The following is a 13,112-nucleotide window of genomic DNA, read 5'->3' as shown; positions in this document are numbered from 1 at the left end:
AAGTGTCATCTCCAAGTTCCTGGGGTTGGGAGCAGCAGGATGGTGGTTGTTCCTGCAGTGAGGAATTCCCTCCAAGAGCTGCCTCAGCCACCTCCTTTGGGGCATTATTGATTATTAATGCTTGCAGTTCATCAGCTTTATTGACTGCACTGAAGTGTCTCCTCAGCTGCTCAGCCAGGACAGACCAGTCCCTGAGAGTCACTCATGGAGGATGAAGAAAAGGCCAAGCCTGCACCAACAAATGGTCTTTAAGGTCCTTCCCAACCCAACCCATTCCATGATTTTATGATTCTGTGGTTCTAAGGAGATGGAGGGGATGGAGATACCTCGGCTGCAGGATTGGGACTGTGTTGGGAGGAGGAGGAGGAGAAGGAGGAGGAGAAGGAGGAGGAGAAGGAGGAGGAGGAGGAGGAGGAGGAGGAGGAGAAGGAGGAGGAGGAGGAGGAGAAGGAGGAGGAGAAGGAGGAGGAGGAGAAGGAGAAGGAGAAAGGAGAAGGAGAAAGAAGGAGAAGGAGGAGGAGAAGGAGAAGGAGCAGGAGAAGGAGGAGGAGAAGGAGGAGGAGGAGGAGGAGGAGGAGAAGAAGGAGGAGGAGGAGGAGAAGGAGGAGGAGGAGAGGAGAAGGAGGAGGAAGAGGAGAAGGAGGAGGAGGAGAAGAGGAGAAGGAGGAGGAAGAGGAGAAGGAGGAGGAGGAGAAGGAGGAGGAGAAGTAGAAGGAGAAGGAGAAAGAAGGAGAAGGAGGAGGAGAAGGAGGAGGAGAAGGAGAAGGAGGAGGAGGAGGAGAAGGAGGAGGAGGAGGAGGAGGAGAAGGAGGAGGAGGAGGAGAAGGAGGAGGAGAAGGAGAAGGAGGAGGAGAAGGAGGAGGAGGAGGAGAAGGAGAAGGAGAAAGAAGGAGGAGGAGGAGGAGGAGAAGGAGAAGGAGCAGGAGAAGAAGGAGAAGGAGAAGGAGAAGGAGGAGGAGGAGGAGGAGCAGAAGGAGGACACAGACCCTTCCTTTCACAAATGCAAATGAAGCCCAAAGTATCTTCCCTTTCTTCTTGAAACCCCTCCATGAAATAAATGTGCTGTAATAAAGCAGAGCACAGTAATGGGCAGCATTTTTCATAAACTCCCAGTATTTTCCCCAGTTAAATACAACCTTTTCTTTAGGATTTATTCTCTTCCTGTGCTTTAAAGGCAGAAAGAGCTGGAGCTGAATGTGCCAAAAGGGGGGAAACGCTTGTAAATCTCTGCTTTTATTTTCTTTTCTCCCTGAACATTTATAGCTGCTGTTCCAAAGTGAGAGAGACGCTCTGATCGTGTCTTACACCTTGTCAGGATCAGCTGCAGTGCATTTGTGCTGCCAGTGGGGCCCAGAGGTGGCAGAGCTGCTCTCCCAGAGCATCAAACGCTGAGGAAATTAAAGAATTACGTCTGAAGGCAAAGGGAACATGAAGAGGCCACGCAAGGAAACGATTCCTTGAGTGTTTTGCCAAGGCTGTGCCAGGTCTGGAGCTGTGTCTGTGTTTCCAGCCAGCACCAGTCCCCCCTGCAGCTCCCTGTGGGCTCTGGAGCTGCTGGAATGAGGAAGGAGCCTCGCTGGGCAGTCCCTGGCACTGCTGGCTCGGGGCTGCCTTTGCCCCGTGGGAGTTGGCAGTGCCAGGGCTGCATTCCAGGTGTGGGTTCGGAAAATGAGGAAGGAGCCTCGCTGGGCAGTCCCTGGCACTGCTGGCTCGGGGCTGCCTTTGCCCCGTGGGAGTTGGCAGTGCCAGGGCTGCATTCCGGGTGTGGGTTCAGAAACCACGTGCTGGCAGCTGGAAGGAAACAATCCTTTGAGGTGGTTTTCCTGAGGGATAAGTGGCTGAGGGATCTGAGTGAACCACAGGAGGTCTGTTGTGCCTGGGTGAGGATTTTATCTGACTGGGACCAGTTTGGGACCCAACAGAGCGAGGGCACCATCCCCTTGTGGCACCATCCCCTTCTGTCACCATCCCCTTCTGTCACCATCCCCTTGTGGCACCATCCCCTTCTGTCACCATCCTCTTCTGTCACCATCCCCTTGTGGCACCATCCCCTTGTGGCACCATCCCCTTGTGGCACCATCCCCTTGTGGCACCATCCCCTTCTGTCACCATCCTCTTGTGGCACCATCCCCTTCTGTCACCATCCCCTTCTGTCACCATCCCCTTCTGTCACCATCCCCTTCTGTCACCATCTCCTTGTGGCACCATCCCCTTGTGGCACCATCCCCTTGTGGCACCATCCCCTTCTGTCACCATCCCCTTCTGTCACGATCTCCTTGTGGCACCATCCCCTTCTGTCACCATCCCCTTCTGTCACCATCCCCTTCTGTCACCATCCCCTTCTGTCACCATCCCCTTGTGGCACCATCTCCTTCTGTCACCATCCCCTTCTGTCACCATCCCCTTCTGTCACCATCCCCTTCTGTCACCATCCCCTTTTGTCACCATCCCCTTCTGTCACCATCCTCTTCTGTCACCATCCCCTTCTGTCACCATCCCCTTGTGGCACCATCCCCTTCTGTCACCATCCCCTTCTGTCACCATCCCCCTTCTGTCACCATCCCCCTTCTGTCACCATCCCCTTCTGTCACCATCCCCTTCTGTCACCATCCCCCTTCTGTCACCATCCCCCTTCTGTCACCATCCCCCTTCTGTCACGATCTCCTTGTGGCACCATCTCCTTCTGTCACCATCCCCTTCTGTCACCATCCCCTTCTGTCACCATCCCCTTCTGTCACCATCCCCCTTCTGTCACCATCCCCCTTCTGTCACCATCCCCCTTCTGTCACCATCCCCTTCTGTCACCATCCCCTTGTGGCACCATCCCCTTCTGGCACCATCCACTTCTGCTCAGGACCATTCCAGCCTTTAGATCCCAGAGGTGCACCAGGATGGAGCAGCCAAAGTGGCTCTTCAGTTTGGTTGGTTGGGTTCAGTGCCATATCCACTTTCATCCCATCTTTGACCTTACACTGGCAGAGAGTGGGCACACAATGGTTTGGATGTGCTGCCTGGAGGGATTTAAATGCTGCACAAGAGGTGGGAATGGGTGGAGATGGTCAGCCTGGAGAAGAGAAGGTTCCAGGGACACCTGAGACCCCTGGCAGGGCCTGAAGGGGCTCCAGGAGAGCTGGAGAGGGACTGGGGACAAGGGATGGAGGGACAGGACACAGGGAATGGCTTCCCAGTGCCAGAGGGCAGGGCTGGGTGGGATATTGGGAAGGAATTGGTGTCTGGGAGGGTGGGCAGGCCCTGGCACAGGTTGGGCAGAGAAGCTGTGGCTGCCCCAGCCCTGGGAGTGTCCCAGGCCAGGCTGGACAGGGCTTGGAGCAGCCTGGGCTGGTGGGAGGTGTCCCTGCCCATGGCAGGGGTGACACTGGGTGGGCTTTGGGGTCCCTTCCCACCCAAACATTTCTGGGATTTGGTGATTCCCTGGCTATAACTCTTCCTGTTTCTCTTTTCCTCTCTCCCTTTTCCTTGCTGGAACAACCAGCTAGAGCTGTGACAAGAAACCAGTGAATGCCAGGACACAGGGAATGGCTTCCCAGGGCCAGAGGGCAGGGACAGTTGGGATATTGGGAAGGAATTGGTGTCTGGGAGGGTGGGCAGGCCCTGGCACAGGTGCCCAGAGAAGCTGTGGCTGCCCCATCCCTGGGAGTGTCCCAGGCCAGGTTGGACAGGGCTTGGAGCAGCCTGGGCTGGTGGGAGGTGTCCCTGCCCATGGCAGGGGTGGCACTGGGTGGGCTTTGAGGTCCCTCCCAACCCAAACTAGTCCAAGATTCTCTGACTATTCCCTGAGATCTGCTCTCACATCTTTCTAAAGTCCTATTTCAGCCTTTCACAGAAATGGAAATGCAGCCAATTTTCCCTGCAGTGCCAGGGAACAGTCAGGGGCACTGCTGCAGCCTGGCAGAGCCTGCTGGGCTTCAGGCAAATGCCAACAATGCATCAATAATTCCCCATGAAAAGCTTCTTCAAGTTAAAGACACAAGAAGGAGCAATCGCTGCTTCCCTAACCCCAGAGCTCTGCAGGGGTTCCACAATCCAGGACGTGCCTGGGAATCCCGAGAAGTGGGAGCAGAGAAAAGGGGGCTGGGGCTTTCCCTTCCCTCTGTGCCAACCCGAGGAGGGCGAGGACCACAATGCCAAGCCCGGGAGGGCCATCAGCAGAACGGAGAATTGCAGGTTTCGTATGCAAATGGCCCGAGGTTGGTGGAACAGCAGCGCGAGGTGTCCTTGGGCTGGGCTGTGCTGGGCTCTGCTGTGCTGGGCTGGGCTGGGCTGGGCTGGGCTGGGCTGGGCTGGGCTGGGTGGTCTCCAGGAGCGTTCCAGGGAGGAATTCCGGCTTTGTTTCACCAGCGGAAGCTTCAAAACACAAACATTTGCTTTCCTTGATGCGTTTTTGAGCAGCCCAGAGGAGCAAACCCGCGGTTAGAGCTGTTCCCACCCTCCCCACCTTCACCATCCCAGTGTTCTTTATTCTCCTTCCCAATCCCGGGGTTCTTTATTCTCCCTCACCATCCTGGTGGGTTTTTATTCTCCTTAAACATCCCAATGTTCTTTATTCTCCTTCCCAATCCCAATATTCTTTGTTCTCCTTCGCAATCCCAATATTCTTTATTCTCCTTCACCATCCCAGTGTTCTTTATTCTCTTTAAACATCCTGATATTCTTTATTCTCCTTCTCAATCCTGATATTCTTTATTCTCCTGCACCATCCCGATGTTCTTTATTCTCCACCTCCACCTCCAGCCTGTGCTGTGCCCTCGCCCTGGCAGTGCCCCAGACACCCCAGTCCCTCTGATTGTGCCACAGAGGGAGGGACTGAGAGAGTTAAACCCAAAACCTGGAATGGTTTGGGTTGGAAGGGACCTCAGGGCTCATCTTGTCCCATCCCTTGGGACCTTCCATTGTCCCAGGTTGCTCCAACCTGGCCTTGGACACATCTTAATAAATCCTGAAATGCCTCCAGGGCTGTTTTTGCTGCCTGTGCTTAAAAAGGGCACATGAGAAAGGGCAACCTGTCAGAGCAGAAGGACTTTGCTTTATAAAGGTGAGCCTGGAGTGGCTGTGGGAAGAAAGGCAGGTCCAAGGCAGAGGTGGCCACCCCAAGGGGTGCCCAGCTGGGGCATGGGGGACAGCAGTCCCTTGTGCTACGTGCTGGAAACACCTCTGTAGGTGGCAAACATGGCACAGCCTTCTCCAGGCAGGGCAAGGCTTGTCCTGGCAGCTGATCTGCCCTGGACTGCAGGTGGTGCCACATCTGTAGGTGGCAAACATGGCACAGCCTTCTCCAGGCAGGGCAAGGGTTGACCTGGCAGCTGAGCTGGCCTGGACTGCAGGTGGTGCCACATCTGCAGGTGGCAAACATGGCACAGCCTTCTCCAGGCAGGGCAAGGGTTGACCTGGCAGCTGAGCTGGCCTGGACTGCAGGTGGTGCCACATCTGCAGGTGGCAAACATGGCACAGCCTTCTCCAGGCAGGGCAAGGCTTGTCCTGGCAGCTGAGCTGGCCTGGACTGCAAGTGGTGCCACATCTGCAGGTGGCAAACATGGCACAGCCTTCTCCAGGCAGGGCAAGGCTTGTCCTGGCAGCTGAGCTGGACTGGACTGCAAGTGGTGCCCCCCACAACAGTGTAAGGACAAGGGCAAAGACCCTCAGCACCCTGGGCTGGTGGGAGGTGTCCCTGCCCGTGGCAGGGGGTGGCACTGGGAAGGCTTTGAGGTTCATTCCAGCCCAAACCATCCTGTGATTCCATAATTCATGATCCCTTTATTTGTCTTGTAGAGGGTAAGATCTACTGGTCAGTGTTGCCTCTGGCTGGTGACAGGCCTGGGATGCTTCTCTGGAGTCACAGAATCCCAGGCTGGGTCAGGCTGGAAGGGCCCACAGTGGGTCACTGGTGCCACCTCCCTGCCCATCCCAGAGCACCTGGCACAGGGCTGTGTCCAGAGGGGGCTGGAATGTCCCCACGGAGGAGACTCCACCCCCTCTCTGGGCTCTGTCCAGTGCTGGGTCAGTGCCCAGCAAAGAAGTTCTCCCTCCTGTCCAGGTGGCACTTCCTGGGCATCAGTTCCTGCCCGTTCCTCTTGTGCCATTGCTGTGCCCCCCGAGCAGAGCCTGGTCCGTGCTCTGCCCCCTCCCTGAGGCACTGCCAGCCCTGGGGGGTCCCTCTCAGGGGCTGCTCTGGAGGCTGCACAGCCCCAGCTCCCCCAGAGATGCTCCAGGCCCCTCATCATCCTCACCCTTCACTGGACCCGCTCCAGGAGCTCCTTCTCATCCTGAGGAGCCAGAGCTGGGCACAGTTGCCAGAGCAAAGGGCTGAGGTGACAAGGGACATCAGCTGCCCAGTCCCTCCTGGCTCCCAAGGCCGCGTCTGCTTTCCCTGTTCTCCAAACCACTTCGCAGCTTTCTCAAGTTTGCGAGTGAAGGTCTTAATGTTGTGTTGTTGAGTTTTCAGCATCTCCATTGGCAGCAGAAAACTCTCGAGTTCCTTCCGAGGGCTTGGGGATTATAATGCAGCTCTTCACGGGTCCTCATTATCACTCCGAAGGTGCCCGTGTCGTTCAAGTGCCCGTATTGTGCCAAGTGCCTAATTACGGCTCCTTTCAGCACCCCCCCGGAGATGCCATTATGGAGAAAGGGAGGGGATGATCATTTGCCTCCAGCGGGAGCTTTTCTCCATTATTTCCACCGCACATAAATAAGGCAAACAAATTGTATCGACCGCTGATCCGCCTTTCATTTACCCCCGAGCTCATCTGGGAAGCGGCGGGTTTGCTTCGCTCCTTCTCCTCCTCGGGGTGGTGTCGTTTGCTCCTTCAGCACCAGCGTCTCTGCTCCGGTCCTGCCCACCCGAACGTGCCCTTTCACTGGGCAATTGGCACAAAATCTCTTGGCTAAAAGGGGCTTTTCATCCTTCCCAAAGCGGAGAGTGGCTGGAGGGATAAAAGCTTGAGCAATAACCACCACGTTGGTGCATATTCACATGAATTCTCCTTTGTCCCTTTTTCTTTATTTTTTTTTTTAAATGCATTTTCCACCCCCTTTCTCAGTGTCTTTCCAAGGATGGAAATGGTCTCGCTTTGGGGCTTCTCCCTCTGTATCTGTTTATACCTGTGGATAGGAAGAGTTTGGAGGAGAAAAAGCCTAAACAGAGAGTTCATTTTGGCACAAGCTCCTCCAAGCTCAGTTAAGGGACGTGAGTGATGAATCCAGGCCCCTCTCACAGCCTGGGAGGTTCCCCATGTGAGCCTGTCCCAGGTTTTCCAGCTCTTTTCCTAATTATTCCCACTGCCAAAATCCCTGCAGAAATGGAAGGATGGACAGACAAGCTTTGAGAGGTGGAGAGACCTCACTCAGTTTTGATTTTTCTCTAATTCTGAGTCCCTTTTAGACCTTTACCAGGAGGGCAACATGCAAATATTTTGGTTTCCTGAGTTTTGTCTCATTTTTACGTGTTTAGAGTCAAATGAGTCCAAGCCTGGTCTGGGTTTGGCCCCTTCCTGTTTCTAATGGGCAGGGCAAGGATGGACCCGTTCCATGAAAGATCATGGGTAGGAAAAGACCTTTAAAGGCCATCTGGTCCCAGCCCCTCCATGGGCAGGGACACCTTCCACTAGCCCAGGTTGCTCCAAGACCTGCCCAACCTCCCAGGCACTCAGCAATAGGACAAGGGGGCACGATGGGCTCAAGCTCTGCCAGGGGAAATCGAAGTTGGAGAGCAGGTGGAAATTCTTTGCAGAGAGAGTGCTCAGGGATTGGAATGGGCTGCCCAGAGAGGGGGTGGATTCCCCATCCCTGGAGGTTTCTAACCTGAGCTTGGCCGTGGCACTGAGTGCCATGATCTGGTAAAGGGACTGGAGTTGGACCAAGGGTTGGACTTGATGATCTCTGAGGTCTTTTCCAACCCAATCCATTCTAGGATTCTGTGATTCTGTGGATGTGGCACTGAGTGAGAATCCACCATGTCTTGATCCAACCCTACTGTGATCACCAGCCCAGGGCACGGAGTGCCAGAGTGATCCCAGTGGGGTTGGACCAATGGTTGGACTTGATGATCTCGGAGGTCTTTTCCAACCCAATCCATTCTGTGATTCTATGACCATGAGTGCTTTCAGGGATGGGACATCTTTTGGGCAAATCTCTTTGTGGGTTTAAATCAAAGGGTTTCAAGATTTAAATCAGTGTCCTGAATTCAGGCCATGTTCTGGGGAACCATCCTGAGCTTTTTGCCATATCTAAAGGCTGAATCTGCTGGTGTCACCCTCGTGTACCCGCCGTGCCCTGTGAGACGTCCTTTCCCTGCGTGCTCCAAACCAGTCAGTTCGAATAAATCACCCACTAGAACAAAGGGCACCTCTGGGTGGGGTGTAGGACACCCTGGGAGCATTTCCACGTGGAAAGGTGGACAGGAGAAGACGTGCTGAGGGCAGCAGGAGTTGCTGGAAATATCCCTCTGGTGTGTGCCGCTCCTGCTGTCGCTCCCTGTTAGCTGGGCCAGGCACAGCAGCTGTCCCTGAGTCTCCCAGGGTTGTCCAGGTTGGTTTGATGTCTCTATTTCAGTCAGTTGGGCCACGGAAGGTCAGAGCAGAGGCACCTTGTGTGGCTCCAGCACTTCCTTCAGGCTCCCTTGATTTGTCTCTTCCACACCCACACCCGGGCCAGGGAATTAATGATAAAGCCAAAGAATCATCACAAATCCTTCAAAAAAGTGGATGGATGTGCTGGAAATGATAAACTTTCCTAATTAATTAATGGGTGTGGGTGGTTGGGTTTCTTTGCAGAGATTCTTGTGGGTTTGATCTTGAAACCACCAAAGCTTTGAGTTTCTCTGGGCTGGCTCTGAAGAGCTTCAATAACCAAAGCCTGAGGGAGCCCAAGGTTGGACATCTGGGATCTTAAATTTGTGGTCCTTCAGAGCTGTGTGGGAGTTACCAGAAGATCCAGAGGGGATTAACCAAGACATTGCAGCCTGAGAGAGACTCTGTCTGAGGAAGAGGGATAAGAGGACCAAAGGATGTGGATCAAATTAGCCAATAATGGATAGAATATTAATTAACGAAGAGAAGGGTAGAACTTAGAACCAAGGGACATTAATTTCTTTGTTTGCTAAAATATAGAAACATGTGAAAAGTCTTTAAGGGCACTTGTGTGTCTGAGATGAACCTCTGGCCAGAAGAAAGCAATGCCTGGCTCACCAACACCTCAAAGGTGGGGTTGGAGGGTCTCGTTTATTCACGATAATTTTCGGTGGCAGAGGCAAAGAATCCCCAAATGTGTTTCTGAAGGAACTTATTTCATAGAGACTGAGAGCCCCAGGAGTGGGGTCTGAGCTCCTGGTGCTCAGTGGTGTGTTCCTGACCGCTGTCCTTGTCCCCAAGGAAAAGACTAAGCACTGGAGTTCTACCACAACACATCCAACCCCAACACAGAGACTCCAAGCCCCAGGAGTGGGGTCTGAGCCCCTGGTGCTCCATGTTGGTACGTCCCTAACTGTGTCCTTGTCCCCCAGGCAAAGTCTACATGCCCAAGCTCTACCACAACCCATACAACCCCAACACAGAGACTCAGACCCCCATGAGTCCACCTGGTGGATGAGGGGAAGGCTGTGGGTGTGTCTATCTGGAACTTCAGCAAGGCCTTTGACACTGTCTCCCATAATATACTCCTGGAAAAGCTGGTAGCCCATGGCCTGGACAAGTGTCCCCTCTCCTGGATTAGGAGCTGGCTGGAGGGCCGGGCCCAGAGAGTGCTGGTGAACGGAGCTGCATCCAGCTGGTCACCAGTGGTGTCCCCAGGGGTCTGTGTTGGGTCCAGTCCTGTTTAACATCTTTAGTGATGATTTAGATGAGGGGATTGAGTCCATCAGCAGCAAATTTGCTGATGACACCAAGTTGGGAGGGAGTGTCGAGCTGCTGGAAGGCAGGAGGGCTCTGCAGAGGGATCTGGAGAGACTGGAGAGATGGGCTGATTGCAATGGGATGGAGTTGAACAAGGCCAAGTGCAGGTCCTGCCCTTTGGCCACCCCAACCCCTGCAGTGCTCCAGGCTGGGCACAGAGTGGCTGGAGAGCAGCCAGGCAGAGGGACCTGGGGGGACTGAGGGACAGGAAGCTCAACAGGAGCCACCAGTGTGCCCAGGTGGCCAAGAAGGCCAAGGGGATCCTGGCCTGGATCCAAACTAGCGTGGCCAGCAGGCCCAGGGCAGTGACCCTTCCCCTGGACTCTGCCTTGGGGAGGCCACACCTTGAGTGTTGTGTTCAGTTCTGGGCCCCTCAGTTGAGGCAAGAGATTGAGGGGCTGGAGCGGGGCCAGAGAAGAGCAACGAGGCTGGAGAAGGGACTGGAGGTGGCACTGAGTGTCCTCTGAAACACCTCCAGGGACAGAGAATCCACCATGTCTTGATCCAACCCCACTGGGATCACCAGCCCAGGGCACAGAGTGCCAGAGTGATCCCGGTGGGGTTGGATCAAGGGTTGGACTTGCTGATCTCAGAGGTCTCTTCCAACCCAAGTGAGAAGAGCAACGAGGCTGGAGAAGGGACTGGAGCACAAGTGCTGTGGGGAGAGGCTGAGGGAGCTGGGGGTGTTCAGCCTGGAGAAGAGGAGGCTCAGAGGTGACCTCAGCACTGTCTGGAACTGCCTGAAGGGAAGTTGTGGCCAGGTGGGGGTTGGTCTCTTCTCCCAGGCACTCAGCAATAGGACAAGGGGGCACGATGGGCTCAAGCTCTGCCAGGGGAAATTGAAGTTGGAGATCAGGTGGAAATTCTTTGCAGAGAGAGTGCTCAGGGATTGGAATGGGCTGCCCAGAGAGGGGGTGGATTCCCCATCCCTGGAGGTTTTTCAGCTGAGCTTGGCCGTGGCACTGAGTGCCATGATCTGGTAAAGGGACTGGAGTTGGACCAAGGCTTGGACTTGATGATCTCGGAGGTCTTTTCCAACCCAATCGATTCTATGATTCTGTGATTCTATGATGAGCTGGGTGGGTCTCAGCCTCTGGTGCTCCAAAGGTGGTGCTCCATGTAGGTGTGTCCCTAACTGTGTCCTTGTCCCCAGGCAAGGCCTACGTGCCCGAGCTCTACCACAACACGTCCAACCCCAACACAGAGACTCCAAGCCCCAGGACTGGAGTCTCCACCCTCGGTGCTCCATGTGGGTGTGTCCCTGATTCTCTGTCCTTGTCCCCAGGCAAGGCCTACGCACCCGAGTTCTACTATGACACGTTCAACCCCAACATACAACAGGGACTCAGAGCTCCATGAGCTGGGTCTCCACCCTCGATGCTCCATGTTGGTGTGTCCCTAACTGTGTCCTTGTCCCCAGGCAAGGCCTACATGTCCAAGCTCTACCACAACACGTCCAACCCCAACACAGAGACTCCAAGCCCTATGAGCTGTGTGGGTCTCAGTTCCTGGTGCTCCAAAGGTGGTGCTCCATGTTGGTGTGTCCCTAACTCTGTCCTTGTCCCCAGGCAAGGCCTACATGCCCGAGCTCTACCACAACACGTCCAACCCCAACACAGAGACTCCAAGACCCAGGAACTGGGTGGGTCTCAGCCCCTGGTGCTCCAAAGGTGGTGCTCCATGTTGATGTGTTCCTGATTCTCTGTCCTTGTCCCCAGGCAAGGCCTACGCACCCGAGTTCTACTATGACACGTTCAACCCCAACATACAACAGGGACTCAGAGCTCCAAGAGCTGGGTCTCCACCCTCGGTGCTCCATGTTGGTGTGTTCCTAACTCTGTCCTTGTCCCAGGCAAGGTCTACATGCCCGAGCTCTACCACAACACATCCAAACCCAACACAGAGACTCCAAGCCTCAGGATTGGAGTCTCCACCCTCGGTGCTCCATGTGGGTGTGTCCCTGATTCTCTGTCCTTGTCCCCAGGCAAGGCCTACGCACCTGAGTTCTACTATGACACGTTCAACCCCAACATACAACAGGGACTCAGAGCTCCATGAGCTGGGTCTCCACCCTTGATGCTCCATGTTGGTGTGTCCCTAACTGTGTCCTTGTCCCCAGGCAAGGTCTACATGCCCGAGCTCTACCACAACACGTCCAACCCCAACACAGAGACTCCAAGCCCCAGGATTGGAGTCTCCACCCTCGGTGCTCCATGTTGGTGTGTCCCTAACTGTGTCCTTGTCCCCAGGCAAGGTCTACATGCCCGAGCTCTACCACAACACGTCCAACCCCAACACAGAGACTCAGACCCCCAATGAGCTGGGTGGGTCTCAGCTCCTGGTGCTCCAAAGGTGGTGCTCCATGTGGGTGTGTCCCTAACTGTGTCCTTGTCCCCAGGCAAGGCCTACGCGCCCGAGTTCTACTATGACACATTCAACCCCAACATACAACAGGGACTCAGAGCTCCATGAGCTGGGTCTCCACCCTTGATGCTCCATGTTGGATGTGTCCCTAACTGTGTCCTTGTCCCAGGCAAGGCCTACATGCCCAAGCTCTACCCCAACACGTCCAACCCCAACATAGAGACTCCAAGCCCCAGGACTGGAGTCTCCAACCTTGGTGCTCCATGTTTGTGTGTCCCTAACTGTGTCCTTTTCCCCAGACAAAGCCTATGCACCTGAGTTCTACTATGACACATTCAACCCCAACATACAACAGGGACTCAGACCCCCATGAGCTGGGTCTCCACCCTCGGTGCTCCATGTTGGTGTGTCCCTAACTGTGTCCTTGTCCCCAGGCAAGGCCTACGCGCCCGAGTTCTACTACGACACGTCGCATCCGCTGTGGCAGAACCGCCCGCGCGTTTACTCCTACAGCCTGCAGTGGACGCAGCTCAACCCCGGCGCCGTGGACCGTGTGCTCGCCTATCGCCTGGGCATCCGCCAGGTCAGCGCCGGGCACCGCCGGGCATGGGGGTGGCACCAGCAAACTGGAGTCATTGGGTCTCACTGGAGTCACTGGGTCTCACTGGAGTCATTGCATTGCATTGAACTCACTGCATTTCATTGATTTAATTGATTTGCCTTAATTTATTTTATTTTATTTTATTTTATTTTATTTTATTTTATTTTATTTTATTTTATTTTATTTTATTTTATTTTATTTTATTTTGTTTTGTTTTGTTTTATTTTATTTTATTTTGTTTTATT

The 13,112-nt window shown here is 54.5% G+C and overlaps 1 protein-coding gene across 1 annotated transcript in view; it reads left to right on the top strand.

The window, feature by feature from the left end:
- Positions 1 to 13,112, top strand: part of MDGA2 (MAM domain containing glycosylphosphatidylinositol anchor 2) — a 76,338-nt gene that overhangs the window by 25,957 nt on the left and 37,269 nt on the right. The window contains exon 3 of the mRNA XM_071557926.1: positions 12,701 to 12,849. Coding sequence (XP_071414027.1) covers positions 12,701 to 12,849 — 149 coding nt within the window. The remainder of the gene's footprint in view (positions 1 to 12,700; positions 12,850 to 13,112) is intronic.

The sequence above is a fragment of the Pithys albifrons genome, chromosome 6 (genome assembly GCF_047495875.1).
Source record: "Pithys albifrons albifrons isolate INPA30051 chromosome 6, PitAlb_v1, whole genome shotgun sequence".
Taxonomy (NCBI): Eukaryota; Metazoa; Chordata; class Aves; order Passeriformes; family Thamnophilidae; genus Pithys; species Pithys albifrons.
This window is presented reverse-complemented; position numbering and strand designations above follow the sequence as displayed.